The sequence below is a fragment of the Coturnix japonica genome, chromosome 21, assembly GCF_054131305.1.
Source record: "Coturnix japonica strain WE chromosome 21, WE-NBRP24, whole genome shotgun sequence".
Classification (NCBI taxonomy): Eukaryota; Metazoa; Chordata; class Aves; order Galliformes; family Phasianidae; genus Coturnix; species Coturnix japonica.
This window is the reverse complement of record NC_140683.1, coordinates 3,973,001-3,988,433: the sequence shown is the minus strand read 5'-3', so window position 1 is coordinate 3,988,433 and position 15,433 is coordinate 3,973,001. Positions and strand designations below refer to the sequence as shown.

At 41.1% G+C, this 15,433-nt stretch overlaps 1 protein-coding gene and 1 long non-coding RNA gene across 48 annotated transcripts in view; one reads left to right on the top strand and one right to left on the bottom strand.

Annotated features, from left to right (window-relative positions):
• The window catches only part of LOC146757441 (uncharacterized), a 60,993-nt gene extending 50,102 nt beyond the window's left edge, over positions 1-10,891 (top strand). Inside the window, exons 5-6 of the long non-coding RNA XR_014936220.1 lie at positions 7,661-7,880; positions 10,362-10,891. This is a non-coding gene — a long non-coding RNA (uncharacterized LOC146757441). The remainder of the gene's footprint in view (positions 1-7,660; positions 7,881-10,361) is intronic.
• STRBP (spermatid perinuclear RNA binding protein) overlaps positions 1-15,433 on the bottom strand; it is a 56,916-nt gene that overhangs the window by 36,146 nt on the left and 5,337 nt on the right. For all 47 annotated transcript variants that reach the window (XM_085521097.1, XM_015879038.2, XM_085521092.1 and 44 more), the window contains exon 2: positions 761-928. In XM_085521097.1, the coding sequence (XP_085377223.1) occupies positions 761-763 (3 nt within the window). In that variant the 5' untranslated portion in view covers positions 764-928. The remainder of the gene's footprint in view (positions 1-760; positions 929-15,433) is intronic.

Below are 15,433 nucleotides of genomic sequence, written 5' to 3'. Positions count from 1 at the left end.
TAAATATAAGCACACATCCTGGCTATCATCAGCCATACAGGTGTTAGAGAACAGTATTTAAAATTTATTCATTTATTTCCTTTCTCAGCAATAACACTTAAGAGAACTTTAAAATTTCCCAGCATGCTTCAACTGCTCTCCACAGTATTTTTCAGAATGGAGTAGGTTTACTGCCCCTTTGTGAACACATCTTCAGAATCTTACCATCACAATCCTTCACATTTATACAGCTTGATAATTTAATCATCCCTGGTGTCCCCAGCTTGGGAGCAGCACCAGGTAGACAGAAAACGACTCCTCATTTAGTTAAATCCTTTACTTAAATCTCATCTGTGTTTTTAATGAAAAGCATATAGGATCGCACGCATTCAGCTTTTCACACACATGTACAAAAATATGAATAATTTCACACTTACTTTTGTGAGCAAGGAGTGGAAGGGGAATAGCAGTACTCGGTTACGCAGTCTGCTTGTTCAAGGTCACTCACGCTATTTGCTACAGCTTGCTAATCCCAGTTTTATTAGAAAAACTTAGGAGAATCCCCTTCATTCGCATTTAATAATTCAGGTAATGCAGGCTCAGAAGACAACTCTCCGGTTTAAAATGGCTGACAAAATATCAAACCTTATCTGCTTTGCTCACAGTATGCAGTGCCATCTCCAGTTTAGTGCAAGGTCAAAAAATCTCCTTGCTCGTTTCATCAGGCTCTGTGATCAGACAACAGTATTAATGCAAGCCTATGAAAGACAGAGATACCCACCATGATTTGTTACTGTTTCAGCTCTCTCTTTCTTCTTTTCCCTCCTCCTTGGTGTCTTTGCTAAGAGCTGTTTTGCTTGACAGAACCTCTTCATAAGCCTCTCAGTCCCTTGACAGCTCAGTAGTTCATAGAGCTAAGATGCTGTAAGAGTCACTTTCTGTAATTCACCTGCAAAAAAACAAAAACAAAAACAGAAAAAGAAAAAAAGAGAAAGAAAAGTTGAAACCAGGAGAAACATGTAATTCCAATAAGTGCGCCATGCAGAACACTAAGTCAAACCACTGACTAAAGCAAGCTGGCTTCACAGTACAGAATTGCTCACCAAGTCATCTTCCCCAGAACAATAGCAGATGTCACTACAGGAAGCAACTTCATGTGATGTGCCCACACATATGTAACCACCTTCCCATGCCAGTTAGAGCTTCTCTCAGTGCACTACCAGCCAACTGGCAACCTACATTTCTGATGCGAAGAAGATTGGAAGTCCAAAGTCTCGAATATATGAAAACAGCTTGAAGAGATAGCTATTGTTAACACTAACTTAATTGTTAAAAGTAATTAGCAGCTGAAATCCTCTGAGCAACCTCTGATTCCGAGTGTCAGATGCTTTACAACATGAACAAAGACTTCAGGTGGAGATAACTGATTTCTTACTGATAATAGAGATGTACATTATAATAAACCGAAGACACGAGAATTGTGATCATGTTTGGCTGAAATCATTCATGATGCTTCTTCTGCCCCTGCACTGCTTTTTGCAGTACATAACAGCTAAAAAAGAGCAGCCGTCTTGTACTAAACTAGGAGAACGACAGAGCAGGTAGTGCTAGAGAGGAAAGTATGAGCTTACTGCATGGCATAACACACTAGTTCTTGGAGAAAACGTCTGCCTTCCTTTCATTGTATATATCATGGCATCAGCTTTTTGGCAACACTCTGAAGTAACTGTAAAACCCAGTCACAATTTCCACAGGTTGACACGCACACACAAATGTTTTCCTTTTCTCCTGTATGTCAATCTTCACTTCTCCAGCAGTATGTTGCATGTTGCCTGTCAAAAAATCCTGATGGCTCTAGACATTAAAAGCAAGTTTGGCAACAGCACAGGGACAGGTGAGATGACTTGAAGGCTGAGTAGATGTTTAAGCCTCTGGGCCGTGACAGGGAATAATTAAACTGCTATGTCTTATAGAAATCTAAGCATTCCAAAGGAAACATAACTATAAATTCTTCTTCCCAATTTTTCAAGTTAAGAAGAGTAGGTTTACAGGACCAGCGGTTTCAATATTAAGCGCCTACTAACTTCTTTGCATCTCACACCTCAGAACATAGGATGCATTACTGGATAAAAAGAAAAGCTGAGGCCTGTCTGCTTCAGCAGCTCAGGATTGCCAGGGAGTAACTCCCTAGAAAGTTAAGCACTCAAACTAAAAATGCCTGGGAAAAGCAAGCTAATAAGAGCCCTGAAGGACCTCCTTTCTTATCACAAAGACTATGTATTGTACCAAGCTCTCTTAACACTCTACCAGATTGCTTCCCAGAAATGATCAAAGAAGATGTTCTTTAATGGGACCAGATTCCTACCTTAGGTGATCTTGAAAGGCAGGCAGGGACAGCATGAAGCACGAGTAAGCACCAAGATTGCTGCTTTGGCATTACTTAGTATATGAGCTGATTCAGACTTAACAGCTTTTCACCATCTCTGGTACCAGACTCTTTATGAGGTGTTTTTGGGGTTTTTTTGCTTAGCTTTTTCTATAATAGTAATAATAATAAGCTTTAGAGTCGGCAGATGGCAAGCTAGAGATACTTATCAGACATGTTTCCAGATCATCTCTTTCAAATTAGTTGGATTCAATTTGAAGAGAGAACCATTTCCACATCATCATTCTTCCTTGTGACTCCAGCATTTCATGTCTCCAGTTTTCTGTCTTTGTAATTTGGCACATCCAGGCAGAGGACACTGGAATGCGCTGCTGACTTTAGCATGAGCCCAGCATGACATCTCCAGACACCAAGCAACATCCCAGCCTGGACTCCCTCCTAAGTCTACTGCAAGCTGTTGCTTATCAGCTTGTACAGTATATTGAAAGCAGATGGACAAAGATATCTGGCTGAGCAAATTCTGGTGCTTCAGAAAAACTGCAAGCAGGCTGTTGTCCAGAGGGCAGGCCTGCAGTCTACCTCACAAGTCCTGAAAACAGCCGTACCCTGGGGTGCAATTCTGGATAGATTCAGTGCTTTTGAGTGTTTTTTGAAAATATGGAGCAGCTGCGGAACATTCATTTTCAGTCTATGATGCAGACAGCGGAATCAGTCACCAAAACCTCTCAGAAGTCTGCTTGGAAAGGGTGGTAACCATCTTGTCTTAAAAGATGTTCAAGTTTCAACAACATGCAATAGAGCTGGACAAAGATACTTATTTATGAGTTTATTCTACCTGCCCTCCATGAGTGGCTGAGGTCTGAACATACACAGCTGAATTAGAGGAACTTGAATTTCCACTGGTACTTTTATCATAACAACTTCAAGTTAAAAAATTACCTTCCTGAATGATGAGCTGGAGCTGCAAGTCATGCTAATAACATTTCCCCTTTCAGAGAAACATGCACAGGAGTGAAATGAGAACCTAATATAATTCAAACTTTAGCAGAAATTTTTCAATAAAAGCACTAAATAGCATGTTTAGTACAAAAATACATACACAGAGTATGGAACAAGGCATGTTTGAAAACATACAGAATTAAGGAGAACTAAAAAATAATCAAATCTGTTTCAACCAAATGGACCAAGGCAGCACAACCAGCTCAGCATGAAACACGTCAGAAGGTGTTATGTGCAGTGGGCAAACAGCTGAGGTCCAGACGAGAGGTACAGTAATATTACGTGTGGTTGTCCTATGCAAGGGTTTCCACACACACTTGCAACAGAATTCTAGAACAAGCTACCAGCAATAACAAGACCTCGGTGAGCCTGAGAAAGTCACTTTACCGCTGTATCATGTGGCCATAAAGTGTAAAACGGGGCCAATACTCGCCGTCTCCAAACCATGCAATGGAGGAGCTGAGTAGAGTCTGCAGTGTGGTGTAATGTCACCAGGAATCTGACACAGTAGAATTGTTATTGAAACACCATGACAGTCTAACAGTGTTTCCATTAAACATCCCATCCTTCACAGAGGAAGTTTATGCTTTGGTGCAAGACAAACAAGGAAAAGAATTTCAGATGAGGGCTTTGTAATAGGGCATATTCCTGCACCTGGCAGTTCTGTTCCCAAGAGAGACATTTAAACAGCCAGGAATAATGAATGTGCTTACATACCTTCAGGTGCTTGGGAACAGAACAGTGAAAAGCAGGAGAAACAGGTACTTGCCTTCCTTAAGGAGAGCGCTGTAACATCCAGACCCGAGAGCTGTGACCTTCTAGAATGCAGAACTACTCTGGTGTCCTGAGAGCCTCTCACAGCACACAGCAGTATTAGTACGGAAACAGTGCAGAAATGACTTAACAGAGGAAGAAACTAAGGGTCACTGCGCTCTATGGCCTCACTTCATTGTGCTGCCGTTAAAGGCACAGATGCATTGCCATTTATTACAGTAGAAAAAGTGGTCTTAAATGCTACAGCAAAAGGCACAGGCCAGAAGTATTTATCTGAAGGAAAAATAACCTCCACCCTCATAATCTACCCTTACGGCAACATCTGCTCACAAGAGCTACCGTTTACAGCACACTCACCACCCTGATATCCCTGAATTTACGTTAACAGAATAGCAAGGACAACTACAGCTGCCGATAACAAATGAGCGAACATCGAACAGCCTGAGGTGCATCAGGCAATAACAGCAAACAACTCAAATTTGCACAGAATGGGTAAGAAATGGTGGGATTTGTATCATTTTTCGATACTTTCAAAAAAAGATCAGAATAAGAGACTGTAGCTTTAAATTGCAAGTTTATTTTAACTTCTGCTTTGCATCTAGGAGACAGGTAATTTTCCGTCACACCGCATATAGTGCTGCTGAAAATATGCTGCTTTTTTCTGTAGTATAATTTTATTGCTGGCCTTCTGCCAAGAGTCTTTCTGGCAGCATCTCCCACAGTTGGAAACTGTGTATCTGGGTCAGAAAAGACAAGTTGCTTTTCAGAACAGCTCAATACATTTGGCAGAGATGCTGATATTATAATTGAACTCTTTCAGCAACTCTTTTTGTGATGTACCCAGACATCAAACAAAACAAGATCTGCAAAGTTGATTAGTGTCAAAATAACTGACAGCAAAATAGCAAAATAGTTTTCTCTCATGTTAAAAGCATCAACAAACCAAGAAATACAGATAAGAAATACAATTCAAAAGGATTCTGTGAGGAGCGTGGGGCAGAGACCTGCACAGTGTGATCAACCTCCTCTTTGTGCAGATGTTTGCTGTTTTAAATGCAAACTCCCTGCGTGCTGTACAGAACTGCCTGCCTCATTCTGCATCACCAAAAAAGAGAAACTCTTGCCAATTGCAACCATAAAAGCAGTCTATAAAGAAATGCAGCCATAACGCTGGGATATGTATTTGTTCAGACTCAGATTGCTCGCAGAGATTTTCTCAGCATCCATCTAGTTTCACCTGGAGACCAAATATCCACATGAGTTTTACTGTTTTCAAAGTAATGCGGTTCATGGCAAAGTTGTACCTGGTTTAGCCTTTAGTCTGCAATTTTCCAGCCACATAGAAAATTACAAACAACACTATAGCTGAGAGCTGGAAAGGTAGTTCCTCTGACATCCTTACCCTACATACAGTAAATACTGACCTAGTATTATTCCTGCTTGTTCAGTTCTTATGACAGTTTGACAAGAGGCTCCCACGTCCAGATTTCTTCCAAGTAGGTAACCCCAACACCCCACTTCTACAGGTGCCTAAGACAGGTTAGGGACTCATTTGATAAACAGATCAGAAGAATCACCCAAGTCACTGTTCCAGGAACTGGAGATCACAGTGCAAGGAAAGCAGCAGCCCACGGTCAGTGTTTAGACAAGGATTCAGGACAAGCTACTGACAGAGCTCCTAGAGAAGGTGCGGCTGTAACACGTGGATTGGGATCCTGGGAACTTTTTGTTGCAATGGTGCAACAAAGCATGTGCAACTGCAAACAGATCAGCACAGATTCCTCCAAAGTGGCAGAGATGAAGAATTAAAACCAATCAGCTCGTTAAATTAAAAGGAAACAGATGAGTAGAAAATGCCTTACATTTTTAACTCCTGGAGAGGGTGAAGGAAAGATCTTCATAGAAAAATGTCCTTCAGAGAAGCAGAGTCAGCTAATACCTAATAATTTTTTTCATCTCTCTCTCCAGGTCTTTAAATGGCCTCATGTTCCCTGGTGCCTGTACCACACCAAACACATCAGTCACAGCCAGTGCTACAGAGGCTCTCTAGTGAAATGGAGACCCTTTCATCCCTTGCTATTAGCATCTAGATAAAAGACCAAGTCCAAAAATAAGTACATAAATGTAAGAACTGGCTTTTGGCTCTTAAACAACAAATTGATGCACAAACACGGAGCGCAATGAACATCATTAACATTCAACCTGTCAGTAACATCCAGAACAGAACTGTAAGAATATATATACATATCTAAATAACAGAAAGGGAGAACTTCTTGGCGGGGTCTTAAAAAAACCCAACAACAAACAACACAAAAAGACCCACAATTAGATATTACATACATAATAGCAAAGTATTCATCTTCAGACTAGACAGAAACCATGACTAGACTCTCCGTGTCTGAAATGTTTAACTGATTTCCAGCTCCCAGCACCTAACACCTGCATTCCTGCTCTTCTTGCTAAACTGGACACTGGAAAATCAGAGCTACTTTGCAGTACAGACCTGTTAGTGAAGCAGTCACAATTTGACATCAACATTCAAATAAATAAGTAAATAAAATTCGTAACACAGACTGTGTTCATTTATGTTTGAAGAATTAATTAATAAAAAGGATTTCATCATACTAAAAGGAGTCCATCTGCACTGTCAGTTTTCCCAGAGACAGATCAGACTTAAGCAAGTTTCTGGATCTAGGTCTGAAATAATATCAAATTCTCCGAACCAGAACCACATGTTCTACCTCCTCAAGTGCACAGTGCAGTTCAGTACCACGCAGGGCTTCCTATCGCCTCAGCCATGGCTTGCTCTCTGATCTCAGTACCACAGTTCTATGGACCTTCAAACTCTTACACATTTTCCATCCCCACATCATTTCTGTCCACATCCTTACTTTTGTGTTCTTTGCTCCAGAACCATAGTGGGAAGCGGTCACAGTAAAGGAGAGGATAAGAACTGGGACATTCTTTCCCCAGCATCCTTCAACTTGTCTCAAAAAGCTGCAGTGCCCCAGTTTCCTTCCTGCTATGATTCATACCCCATTGACTGCAGGTTAACCTAAGCTGCAGATTTTATTCCTCTCAAAACAAAACCACCTAAACACCATAGGAAACGCTTATACGGTTTTGATTCCTAGAAGACAGTCTCTGTAAGTACCATTCAGCACATAGGCTTACTGCCATGAAGTACCACTGGATACTTGCTGGGCACTTCGAAAGGTCACTCTTTGTGGCCACTTACCAACACAGAAGAAAATGTTCTAAAATTCTCATATAAAAGAGGAGGACCTTTTTCCCTCAGGGCATCAGGATCAGCCTCTCCCCTTGAATTTATTCCTTGATGTCCCTGGTGGCAATGCATGAGGAAACTGGCATTTTCAGTACCACAAATTCACACTGGTTGGCGTGCACATCTGCCAGCTTAAACATTCATGATTCCACTTAAGTGCATTTTTTGGTATATCAGTCTTGCTGCCTCACTGACATTTAGGGTTTTTTGTTTGTTTGTTTTTGTTTTATTTAAAGAGAGAAGGCGCACAAGGATTTGGAAGAGAAGACAAGTAGTGCCTGCAGGTGCTGTGCAAAGAGTGCTCCTGCTCTACCATCAGACCTGCCCAGGTTCTGGTTCCACTCTGATGTCCAGACAAGATTTGGTTGTCAGTTTCTGTATCCCTGGGTATTTCCTGGGCTGAGAACTGAATTCCGTAACTGCTTATTCACAACAGGATATCAAAGTTTTATACAGGTAAATATACCGAATACACTAATCTGTAGCATCATACTCTGATTTCTTTGGACAACATAGCTAAGTAATTGTAATTGAAGTAATTGAACTTCAACCTTTGTCATTCACCACTGTTTTCTCCCCATCATGTAATTACCATCTCACTTTGCTCCCTCAACATTAAGCAACATGTGTAAACAACAGAATACAAGGCTGTGCTGAACACGGGTGTCTTGGAGGCAACCTGCTTGCCACAAGCCAAAGGCAACAGCATTTCAGTAAATTTGTGGAGGTTAGTAAAATGCCATCCAGGTTAGGAAGCATAAGTCCATGACAGCAAGCTCCAAGCATAAAAGAGGGCAGGTACCCATTTTTCCTCTGAAGGAATCAAATAAGCCATGGAATCAACAGCAGCATTCAAAATGCTCTCAGCTTTGCAGAGAGATTGATTTACAACCACCACCACCACCTCACTTTCTGCCCAAAGCTCCCTCCATACACTGTAGTTGCTAGAAGTAACACTTGAAATTGCTGTCAGGGGAAAGACTGAAGAAAAACTAAGTTTGTTTATTTGGGGCCATTAACTGTATTTTGTGCCTAGAGATTTCAGTTTCCCTGATAACAGGAAACCTGCTGTTCCTAAAAGCAGCAGTGAAGGGATCTGTGGTTTTATCTTTTTAAAGAAGGGAGGCTTGGAAAGCTACAATGTGTCAGGGTAGGAGCGCACAGTTCGAAATGCAGAGGACAGGATCAAAACCAGAATAAAAAACAGCTACTTTACAAACTAACAGTATTACTGCTAAGCGGCAAATACTACATGTAACCTTTCATCTCAGTCAGAATTTCTGACAGCTACATCACACTACAATCATGCTGGTTTTCATACCTGCTTAGCCATCTGTGTAAATCTGTGCCCATGTCACAACATCATTATTAAAGGATACAGCAAAGAGAACAAGAACCAGAGGGAAGCAAACGCTGAACTCTAATCTTGAGAGCACAAATAAATAAATCTTTACAGTCAAAAGCAGTTCTTTAGTGTTAAAAGAATTTCAGGTTCTAATGTTGTCTAAATAACTTCTTCTAGCTATGCAGAAGCCTCAATGAAAGAACGGTGAGTGCCTGGAATTCAGTGGACAAACACTCCCAGACAGTTCCATGCTTTACTGAGACAAAACCTGTGAGTTAAATTTAGACTGATGACTTCTGCAGGCGCTCAGATGTTTCTGCTTTAAGTTTTCTAGAAATTGCAAATTAGAACTTGGCAGACTTTAAGTTGACCCAGCGTGTGTCTTCTGGAATCCTAATCATATTCTGTCCTATTACTCTGCAAAACTGTTAAGAAAAAAAAAATAAATAATCATGCTTTTCAATGCATGATTTCAGACAACTGACAGAGACATCCCATTCATCTCTGTGCAGGGCAAAGAAGCACAGGTACAGTGTTTTTCCTTCTTCAGAAGTCACTATAAAAATTAGAAGTTAATGGAGGAATCAGAGTTGCTCCCTGGCAGCATGAGCAGTTTGCTGAATAACACTACTTACGTAACTGTATTAATTCAAATATGGCTGTGGTAATTTTTTTCCATTCACCATGGGAGAAATACATTGCACTTGGAGACTCTGATCTCATTCTTAAATACCAGAACTAGATACTTAGCAGAGCATGCAGGTGTCACCAAGCTGTTCTGCCAATGCAGCTGGTAATCCTTGCAAATGCATCTGCAGTCTTTGAATGGCAGCAGATACATCACTTTTTTTTTTTTTTTTTTTTTTTTTTGCAATATCACAAACAGTTGATTGAATGAAAAGACTCAGAGGTTACCAACTAAAGAAATGTAGGTCATCACTTCTCCATCTACTGGTAAACAAGCAGTACTACCCAGTGTTTCACTGCTAACCTAGTGGATACTGTGATACTCAGATTAAGTTAACAGCAAAGACCAAACTATAACAAGCTTTCCCCTTTTGTTTGCAGTATGAACTTTCAATGTGCTTTTATCACAGAGAGAAAAACACTGTCAGACTTAGCTATACACACGAGTTTCACAGCACTTTCATAAACATTTCATAAACATTACTTTTCTAATCCCTGTAATAGGAATAAATTTGACAATTTCCATTTAGAAGAGACCCCAATCACCAAAGTCTAAAGTGACTTTCCTAATATCATAGCAAAACTATGGTAGGACTTGGAAAATAAATTAACTTTCCATTTACCACACACATTAAGCTGCAGAACATACCACCACCCTCACCCCTCAGCTTTTTTACATAGACTTCTTCACTTTAATTTTAACAGACTGCTGCTGGCTGCTTCTGCTATTCAGTTTCTCCTTCATAGGACCACAGCCATCCTTCAAAGGCCAACTTGGCAAGAAGTCACAGTACATGCTTGACAACAATTACCTGTAGACTCATGAGATTCAAATTAGCAGTTCTGCGTCTGAGCATGGTGTGATTAAACTCAAGAATCTAATTCAGAATCAGTCCTATTTTCAGACATGAGATTTTTTTTAACCACTTTGGAAAGTGAGACGGACATGGATTCAGACCTCGTGTCTTTTGAAAAAGAACACAGATGAGTCCCTTTGTTAGTCAGCACAAGGCACAGAGTCTGTTCTCGGGAAGAACAGAAGCCAGAGAAATGAGAACATTTCAGGACACTAATAAGGGACCTGTGCCATTCTGGAAGGTAAGGAGCAGCCACACAGCCCCACTGTACAAAGCAGTCCACTCCTTAGCTTCTTTTTCTCTGGGCACCAAGTTCTTGTGTATTATTTTGGCTTTGAATGTTGAATTTCAGTTAAACTCCACAATTTGGAGTCCAAGTCAGTATTGATGTTAGACACAAACCACAGAGAAGCTCTTTGTCATTCAAGAGCCATTGTCCTGCTTTCTCACAGATACCGAGCTCCAAAATATGTCCTCTGATAATGCAAATATGTAGAACTTTTCCCAGTTCTAGGGTGTTTAACTCTTAAATTTTCAGTTACTTTTAATAAATGCTGCTTCTTGTAAGAATGGACAAACGTTTATGGCTTCACTGCATAAGCTCTCCAAAAATAACTCGAAAGTCAGTAATTAAAACCTATCAGTGTATCATGTTTATTTCTCAGATCTGTTACCAGCTCCTAACATAGAAACTGCCAGACATGAAACTTTTAAGAAGTTGTTCACCATTGACTCCTGCTCTTAAAGGCTCTCCAAATTCCCCTTCCAGCACCACTGCCAGGAAGAGGGAAAAAAAACAACTGCTGCTTTTTTTTTATTACTATTATTACTTGCCTGTTTTTGTCACCTGGAAAACCACATGTGAAGCTGCTTTTCAACACACAGAAGCATTTGGCCATTGAATTTTTTCTTCAGTGGTTTCTTCAAGATTCTGATGCCAATTTACATTCAAAATAGCAACAGGTGACATACCAAGATGAGCTGGTAGGACAGTCCCCTATTCCAGGCGCATGGGTGAGGAGATTTTTGTGCTCACAGCACCATCTCTCAATACTGTTTTCCATGACCAGAAGTGTCATATCCTTTCCTCCAAGTCTCCCTTATCTGGGATAGGAGATACATTGAGAAAAAATGATGTGTGCCTTTAAAGACCAAGAGACACACCAAGGCCCACTAGACAAGATGGAAACGTAACTTCTCAAAAGGCATCATGTTCAGGCAGCACAGGTCAACTCAAAACAATCCCAAAGACAGAGCTATTACTTCTTACAACTCACTGTCAGGCTACACCCCAGAATAAAATTGTGAGCATGTCTGCACTGTGTTGTGCTGGGAGACACTTTTCTGCCATGAACCTGTGGATGGTTTTATCAAGTTTTTATTCCTCTTACAAAGATTCACTGAAAATTCAGCATGCAAGAGGTAAAAGAAGAGGTTAATCAAGATAAATGGCACTGAAGTTGGATAGTTGCCTATTTTAGAACAGTGAAGCAATAATGCCCCATTGATGTAAATAGTTGTTCTAAAAACTCCAATCTGCACAATTTCAAAACCACCAACTATTCACTTGGGAAAGAGTGATTCAGAATGGCTTATTAATTACCAGTTAATTGCAGAAGGAATAGATGCTTTTTCAAGAAGTGCATTATTAAGACAACAGAGACATGGTGTACGAGGTCAGGTGCTACCCATCACCAGACCCACTGCTACCAGCCCCAGGACAGTGGCAGCTGGTTCACCATGAAGCATCCACAGTGTGACAGAAACAATTCAGGGCTGTCAAAACCTCACATACTGAACCACAGCGGTACACTCCATGAACTCTGCACGTTAGGTTTTCTCTCCTGTACTGCAGAGAAACAGAGTGCTCCAGGAGCTTTTCTCTCTTCTCCCCAAACAGCAGGCAGTTCCATTTCTGCTGTGCTGAATATCTGTTATCTGCTCCCATGCTGCAGCGCTGGGCAGCCACAGCCCAGCAGGAGCAGCAGTTTGGAGCTCCTGCAGCTCACAGCGGAGCACAGCAGGCGGCCTGGCCCCACCAACCAGCTCTGCCCGACATTCTGTCTCCCCATCCTCCAGCCTCCCATTCTTTACACATGAGGATGAGACCAAGCTTTTGCAACCACATGACAGTCTTAGGAGAGATTTTTCTTTCCCAACAAGAGTAGCCAAAAAGCACTTTTAAAAAATCTTTTCCACACCACCAACCTTCTCTTTAAACACTTCTGTGAAAGAACACTGCAGTCCCTTCACAGCATAAAGGATGACAGCTTTCTGATCTCCAAAATTCTGAAGTATGAAGATGACTTAGGATTGCATTTTGTGGATGATATGCATGCAGTACACACCACACACAGCTCTACAGGAAATATCCCGAGCTTTGTAAACACGAGAAGGACAAATGGAAACAGAACAAGGAAAAGGAAAGAGGGGAAGTACAACAAATCCCTGTACTCCTCAGCTCCCAGCCAAAATTCAGTCTTCTATGAGCATCAGACTTACTAGTGTACTGTGCAGTGATGGAAAAGAGACCTCATTGAGACACTGCACACCTGCTAAAATTGGCAGTTAAACCAGTCAACTCCTGCAGATCAGTAGTGCCCAGTGCAAACAGAAAGCAAGTCTTTTTTCCTCTGGCACAAGATGATGGCGAGCACCACACACAGATCAAACATTTATGAACAAAAGTAAAGAACCTAGCCAAGGCATTTACATCAAAATAAAGATTACATTTCACTCTGTGGAAAATCAACAGCCATAAGTGTACCAGAGTCCTGTGCTCAGATGAGCTCTCCTCAAGCAGTTCTTCCTAGGAAAGACTGCATGGAGACAGCCTGAGCCAACTACACCCACTGCAGAAGCACCAGGATGGTATTCAAGCATTGCAGTAGCTGCTACAGCATCCATAGCAAAAGGATAGACAAAATAAGGAGCAAACTTTTGAGAGGTTCATCTGGAATTCACCCACCTACAGGCAACTCATTGATCCAAATCAACTCTGTATTTGAGTGTTTCTACTCCAAATCCTTTCCTGCCTTAACGTTCTGTCAGTACACGTGATCTCCACCAAATATCATTAAACTTGACAGCCAGAGAAAGTTTTGTAGATATAATGCTGGAAGGATGACCAACATCATCCTGTAAGGAAGAGACCAATGGCACCTTTGCACGGTACTGCTGCAACTTCTCACCAAGGATGGAATGCTGTTATGACAATGCTATGTTTGTGCTGCATTGCTAAAAGCACATTTGGAAACATCTCAACAGAAACCAAAACAGAGGTATGTTACTACCCAGCTACACAGAAAAGGAAGATCCATTTGTAACATGCAGTCAGTTTAACACTACTGAACATTCCATATAAAGAGCACAAAATGTTCCACCTATACACAAGTTAAGTTTGATTAAGAACCAGGAGCATTCAGCTTTTAATCAGAGACCTGCTCGAGATGCATATTGCCTTTTACCATCATTACCTCAAATAGCGTCATCACCATTTAGACAGCAACAGTTTCTTTTCTCTAAAACAGGTAGTACTGTGAAATCTAAAATGGAAAAGTATCACGCTGATTAGCTGTTACAGCACAAGCACGCAAAGAAGTGTTCTAAATCAAATGTACTCCTTAGCAGGATAGTTTTGAAAGGAATAGTCCAGTCCCAGTCAGTCATCTTATAGTAGAAAAAAAATGTACAATGTATTTAGCAGCGACAGCGTCAGGATTCACATAATTTACTAGCACTGAAAATTCTACCACACTTTTTAAATTGTCAAAAAATACTCCAGTTACAAAAGGTTCTTATGCACTTTCAAGGTGGGAGTAGTGATTCTTTTCTCTTACACAAATTTAGACAACTGTGTTCCCTTTTCAGCCTCCTGGCCATCTGTAGAGATAGGGAGGTATGTGCAGATGTGGGCTCAGAGCAGGATGAGCTACTTGTCTCAGCTCGTATTTTTGGCAGCCAGCAATTTCACCCTCACCCACCAGAAGCAGAGCAGTTACCAGTCTTGTCTTAAGCCCCTTTTCTAAGTATTTGCCTTTCTTCCTGGCTTTGCCAGAACACGTGTCACCCTATTTAGAATCACCAAGGTTGGAAAAGACCCACAAGGTCACCAAGTCCAACCAGCCATTTGCCCAAATACATTAATTAGTTGCTTTAACGGTTTTTTTTTCCATGTCTTTAAAGAGGGAAGAGACTGAAAGTGGAAAAGGAACAGATGTCCAGGTTCTTTAAGTTCTTACAATATACATTTGACATACAACTCCAGAAGATATCATAGATCACATCTGAAATCTCGTTTTTCTATCTAATGATGTCCTAAGTCTTCATGAAGCAACTAACTAAGATGAGCTCAGCTTCCTTTGCTTCAGTTAGGATCCAGCTGCTACTCCAACAGGAACTTAAGCAGGACTTCAGTCTAGAGTAAAGAAAAACTGGAGGAAACTTCCATTTTCACTGCGCCTGTTTTTCATGAAAGGAACTGAGGCCCCCACCAGGCACACACTCATCATGCCTTTATATAAAATGCCAAAAAGCCAAAGAATCATACAGCATGGCCTGCAATAAAGATACCACATAGAAGTTCCTAAAGCTTTACCCGTTTCAACAATGATAACTAAATTCAGTGGGGTGCATCATGCCACCTTGCATCCAACGCCCTACAACAAATAGCAACATTTTTCATGCCTCCTTCGAGATTAACTCTGCAGCTCAACAAATTCCACTGCTAGGGATCCATCCCCCTAAAAAAAAATAATACATAGTATTGTTGCTAGTGGGATAAATCATTTCACAGTGAAGTCTCACCAGACAAGACCAGCAGCATTGTGTGCCCATGAAGATCCTGATCCCAAGTCTCAAGTCTCCCCACCTTCTGTGACCATTCAGCTAAAGCTCATTTCTAGAAACAGGCAATACTTGTTCCAAAACCAGCTCCACATGCCTCATGCTCACTTGTCCCTTAATTCTGTTCCAGGAAGGCAGACACTGTCAGCTGAGAACTATGATTAGGGAAGACTCTGTTCAGGGTTAATTCAGTCGTCCATAACACAGTGACTTGGGAGAAACATTTCCATGCGTAGCATCACATCTGTGCCTCAGAGGACACTTAAGGACACCTC